Raw genomic sequence first — 5,568 nt, 5'->3', positions numbered from 1 at the left:
GCCAGAATATGCAACGAACCTGTTACTGTTTGACGTATGAACTGAACTCGGCCAGTTGGTCAGGATCATCTTTGATTATCTCCAGTGATATTTTACGCTTTCGTATTTTGCATGACTCTCTTTTGCAGCACATAAAACCGTGTTGTTCTAAAACAACAAGTTATATAACCCCTCTATATAAAGATTATGCTCATGTGGCTACATACTTCGATCACATTTTAGTTTTACATAATATGGATGTGGCAGCCAAAACCAAGGGTGAAAAAAACTTTTATAACTTTTTATTTGCAGTCAGCATACTAGGTGGATGTATCAGTGGGATTAACATGTTAACATGATAACACGCACGGTCAAGTGGGGTTTCGCTGTGTGGTCTATAGCTTCCTCTTCCAGTCCAAAGATATGCAGGTCAAGTGGAATGGAGACTATTTGTGTATCCAGGTTGTTTGGCTGTCTTCAGACTGATGCATGCAGGGAAATATTTGATTTAAGACCTAATCCCACCATTTTACAGAATTTTAATCTGTTACAACAGAAACTGAATCACAAAAAATGTCATGATCAACTCATTTTACCAATCATAGATAAACACATTTGGTAGATTTTGTGAAAACCTGTTCACAGATGAAGTTAAACTTTTGAACTATAGTGAGCCTATCACTTCTAGGTCTAAACACACTTAGTATACTTAAGTTTTTAGTATGTAGTCTGCCCTGCTGTCAGTTTAAACCGAAAATGAAAATATAAAAATTGCACAGGGTTTAAGTGCTAATCAGCAAATGTTCTTGTATCTCAGAGTGTACTGTGCAATATTAATCTCTGTGACATCAATTTCCCTTTTGTTTGTTCTTCCAGATAAAGTTTACGGTAAAAAAGACCTGATGTCTTAAAATGGTAAAGAAATAAATACAAATTCTGTTTTAGATTTATTGTGTGATCTAATAGGCTCAACTTTTTTCACCTGGTTCTGAAACAGTCCTGAAACAATGCCTCCTTTGTTGAACTGGTCAAACAACATCACACAGTAATCCAGTGGCCTCCTGAATACAGCCCATGTTGTTCTAAATGGATGACCTTTGTCTCATGACACACATGACAGCTTAACTTATAACAGTTTTTTTGGTCTCAGTGACTGAGGAATATATGTAGTGGACAGAAGATATCCTTATCATTATATGTCAGGGATTTGTATATGTGTCATGCATTGCCTGATAACTTGAACATCCTGTTTTTTATTGCTCCTCATGGTCATATGACTAACCTATCACAGGATCATCTAGTCACTAATGAATAGAACAGTCAAATAAGGAAACGATGACTAGTTAGGCCCATTTGTGTCACTTTAGCACCTCAGCTGCATCTGACGAAAAAAAATTGACGTGTGAGAAATAAAAAAGGTTGTTCTCATCCTACTGAAAGCTCTTTTGACAAAAACATGAAATTATTTCTGTGCCCATATATAGAACTTTTTTTTATCTATTATAGTCTGAAAGCACAAAAGGTGTTTCAGAGGCATCATTACTTGTGTATGTGAGTCTGCCTCTATGTTCTTGTGCAAACACGACTATACATAAGTGAAATTAAAAGAGGATGTGGCGGAGCATTTGAGTCTCAACTCTCCTTCCTGATTTCTGTAACCTTTAGCAGAGTGATACCTGATGGGTTCCCACAGATAAACTTCCTTTTCTGTGTTTTTTGAGAAATAAATGAAGTTTCACTTTTAAACTCATCTGTTGTGTTAGGATTAGCAATTTCTAAGGGTGAGATCTGATGGTTATACTGAGAAAAAGAAAGACTGAGAGGTAAAACACAGGCTGAATGAATCATTGAAAGGGAGGATGAGCTTGAGACACATTCATAAGCATGAAAGTCCAAATACACATGAAAGGCTGAGGTAAGAACAGCGGCATAGGTGGGAGCATTATGTGACAGCCTGTCTCATTCATACAACACATACTCAACTGTCTGAAAAAGTTTCTGTAGAATATACACAAATGTCTTTACCACAAATGTGGTGCCATCAGACAGAACTTAATTTTGTATTCTAATGGTAACCTCAAGGCTCTGTGAGTTTTTGCTTTCTTGCCGAGAGTTAGATGAGAACATTGATATCACTGATGTCATTTGCCGCTTATCTGGGTCCAGGCCCAGGTCATGGGGGCGACTGCCGCCCAGTCCACAATGTACCGAAGTCCTATGGCACCTCCCACGGGTGGTGAGCCCATAGGAGGCAGTGCCGCCCGGAGTGGGGTTCAAATCCACGACCCTGAGAGATTGAGTCTCATGCTTTACCAACTGAGCAGCCCACGGACATGTCTGTAAGCTAAATGACATTACAGCCACCAAATGGTTAGCTTAGCTTAGCATAAAGACTGGAAACCGGAGGAAACAGTTAGCTTGGGCCTGTCCAAAGATATTCTGTATTGGTACAGATTAATTTTAAAAGAAAAACGTGATACAATGTGTTGATTATTGAGCTTTAGAGGTGCTTGTAAGTGGACTAGACTAGCTGTTTCCCTCTGTTCCCTGGTTGGTTGTAGCTTCCTATTTACAGTACAGACTTGGGAGCGCTATCTTCTCATCTCACTCTCAACAAAAAAGTCACTAAGTATATTTTTAAAATGCAAAATTGTTCCTTTAAGTAAAGTTTGACATCAATAAACATAAAAAATAACAATTTCAGACATGTGAACACCATACACTGTTGAGCATTGCAGAGGACATGACTAATACATCCTGCACACTGATGCAGACATTTCTAAACTCCTGATAACTAACAGATGGTAAATGTAGGGGTAAGTACAGTAACTGTGAGCAAGTATATGAATGAATGAAAAAATGAATGAAACATTGAATGAATGAACTGGTGACTAAGTTGTTTCCCGGAATCTTGAGGTGATGTACATCTAAAGCTTCACCTCTCTGATTAAAACACATTTTAGTCACTGAGGCATTGTACCATTTAAGACGATTTGTTCTACACAGATTTCAATTCAAATATATAAATTTTATTAAATATGTACAAATCCATCTTAATATTCACATTCACAGAGGTTTCGCACACTATGGCACATATATTCCGCATACATCTCATAACAGATTATGACATCTGAACATATCAGCTATTTCAGTGTTACAGCACTGATGTCAGAATGTAAAAAACAAACAAACAAAATCCACATCTAGATGTCATCTACTTAGCTATTGCTTTAGTGAGATGACTGAATTTAAGATGGTGTGCAAATGTAGATACTAGCTCATGCACTTGAATCTTGGGCGGAAGACGTTGTGTGCACCACAGACACTTCCTGGCGTCTCTCGCAGAAAGTCCCCAGCATTTTCACTGCATAATCACTTAATCTCTGGGAAGTCCTTTGCTTTACAGGAGCTATCACAACAGGTGCAACCCCAAAACGGGACTTCTCCAACTGAAAAGGAAGCCATGAATATGTTGAAAATTATATGTTTTGGGTGCCTTTGGTTAGAATCACCAGCAGTGGTCCCAGGACAGGCAAACACACCCCACAGCCTCTCTCAGGTAGTCCAGCAGTGGGCTTAGCTTTACAGTCCAGCTTCTACTAATATAATGTCCCCAGTGTCTGTTTTCTTTACATCTTCACTGATTGCGATGTAGAGTCCATTAGAGTCCGATAGATGTCAGACCTGAGGAAACGTGGATAAGAGTCCCTCTCCATTAGCCCGTAGACAATCCTCTGGGCATCGTTGAAGCACTCTGCAGTGGGAGCCTTAATGTTCCGCCTGATCAGCTCCCTGGTCTTGTGATCAATGTTGATCTGGAAGCATAAGGAAACATGATGAGGACCAATGAATACTAAAGTAGTGGCAGTAGTGGTAAGTACTGTGAAAAGAGCTGTAAATCATTATAAAAACCCCTGTGCTTACCTCTCTCGGAGCCTCAGCCTGAATGTAGCGTTTGAAGATCTTTTTGGCCCTGGAGGACATCCTGAAGGAAGACCTGATCTTCTTATAGTCCTCACAAACCATCCAAAAGTCAATATTTTCATCACTGAACTCTGACTTTAAGAAGGCCTGGAAGATCTTCATGCCATCTTGAAAGGTAGATAAAATGAGCAGCGGTTAGACAGTGCTGAGGAAGGATATTGACTATGACTACTGACTATCTGTACATTGATTAACTTACATTTGGATGATAGGAGTCTCTCTAGTGAGTGTGACCACTGGGACATCTCTTCAAAACAAAGCCTGCAAAAGAAGGGTGCACTGTCACTCATACATGCAATAAGTATGTCAACACTTTCACGTTTAGTTTCCAGTTTTCTTCACTTACCCTTCAGTGTTAGCAGTTTGAGATGATCTACACTGCAGCCGAGACTTCAGGTTTCCTCTGCTAGTTAACCAAACAAACACATATTTTACTGACATTTTCATGTTATAAATAAAGTTTGATCAGCAATGACTAGAGATGCTGTAGGAGGCATTATGCATCAGTTAAAATATTTACCTATCTTTCCTCTTCTTATTCTCAGTGTCCATGTTGAAGTGCAGAAGCTCCCTTGGTGGTGATGCGACTAGACTTGGCATGGCAACAACGCTTTGTACAAGTGTGCCTGTGTTACACTTATGATATCTCCAACTGCCACTGTATGTGTGTGTTTGAGGAACCTGCTCAGCGTCAACTTATAGCAGGAGTCTGAGATGAGTTTGGTGAGTAGCGTCACAACAGCTAACCACAGAAAAAGAGGAAGCTGAGGATGACGCAAATATACACAGACTGCAGCTACAGTTGTATGTCTGTACTCTGCTCAGACCTGCATCATTACTTGTTTGGTTTAAAGTCTGGGGATGCAAATGTTGCTGTGGAAACTTCAACATCAGATAGGCAAATGTTTTAGTCTCTGTTCAAGTGTGGCCAGAGAACCAATGCCTTAAACCAATGTTTCAGGTTTAGTGAACTAGATGCTGGGGTTATTTTATGGATCAAATAACCCAATATCATATTCTTCCTTTGACTTGGTGTTGTCCTGTGAGGACAACTAACATACGATTCTTGTCTTGAACTTGTCTTGAATTTAGCTTCAAACATTTAATGCTACTCCACAGCACTCCCCTGAGTCAATTTGAGCCTTCTCTTTCTGCAAGTGCATTGCTACATCACTTTAACGATGTCTTGGTTTCCATGTAGCAACCTCTTGCCATTGTTTGATCTTAGACAGTGGAGGCAGTGGAGGAAGTACAAGGGGAAACAGAGAGGGGGTGACATGTAGAAAAGGTCACCCACCGGAACCAGACCAGGGTCTCTGTGGTTCCATGGTGTGCATCTTATATCACTCAGCCGCCCCCCTTGATTCCATTTTGGACAGAATTCAAGCTTGTAGACACAGAGGGTATAATGTAGCTTTTTGTCATAAATAAGATACTAATGACCGTCTTGTTCATTTCCTGTTTATACACTGTTGCCCATAAAGTTGAAATAATTTTGTTTTCAGACACATTCCTCTTTTTATTTCTATTTATATACATCAGTAATCACACTGGAAGAGATTAATCAATAAAGTCTTGAGAAGATATACACTTTATCTATCAAGA

At 39.5% G+C, this 5,568-nt stretch overlaps 1 protein-coding gene across 2 annotated transcripts; it reads right to left on the bottom strand.

Moving 5' to 3' along the window:
* Positions 1 to 2,986: 2,986 nt before the first annotated feature.
* rgs13 (regulator of G protein signaling 13) lies at positions 2,987 to 4,650 on the bottom strand. Of its 2 annotated transcripts, none has more exons than XM_041056024.1 (5): positions 4,484 to 4,650; positions 4,310 to 4,366; positions 4,163 to 4,224; positions 3,904 to 4,070; positions 2,987 to 3,794 (listed from the first exon to the last, which is right to left on the bottom strand). In XM_041056024.1, exons 1-5 carry the CDS (start codon positions 4,561 to 4,563, stop codon positions 3,609 to 3,611), a joined length of 552 nt encoding a protein of 183 aa, XP_040911958.1. In that variant the 5' UTR covers positions 4,564 to 4,650; the 3' UTR covers positions 2,987 to 3,608. The 2 variants fall into 2 exon arrangements, with proteins under 2 accessions (XP_040911958.1, XP_040911957.1); XM_041056023.1 differs by having other exon boundaries at positions 4,310 to 4,369; positions 4,484 to 4,646.
* Positions 4,651 to 5,568: the final 918 nt, after the last annotated feature.

Source organism: Toxotes jaculatrix, chromosome 14 (assembly GCF_017976425.1).
Source record: "Toxotes jaculatrix isolate fToxJac2 chromosome 14, fToxJac2.pri, whole genome shotgun sequence".
NCBI lineage: Eukaryota > Metazoa > Chordata > Actinopteri > Toxotidae > Toxotes > Toxotes jaculatrix.
The sequence above is the reverse complement of the archived record's forward strand: the minus strand, read 5'-3'. Positions and strand labels throughout refer to the sequence as shown.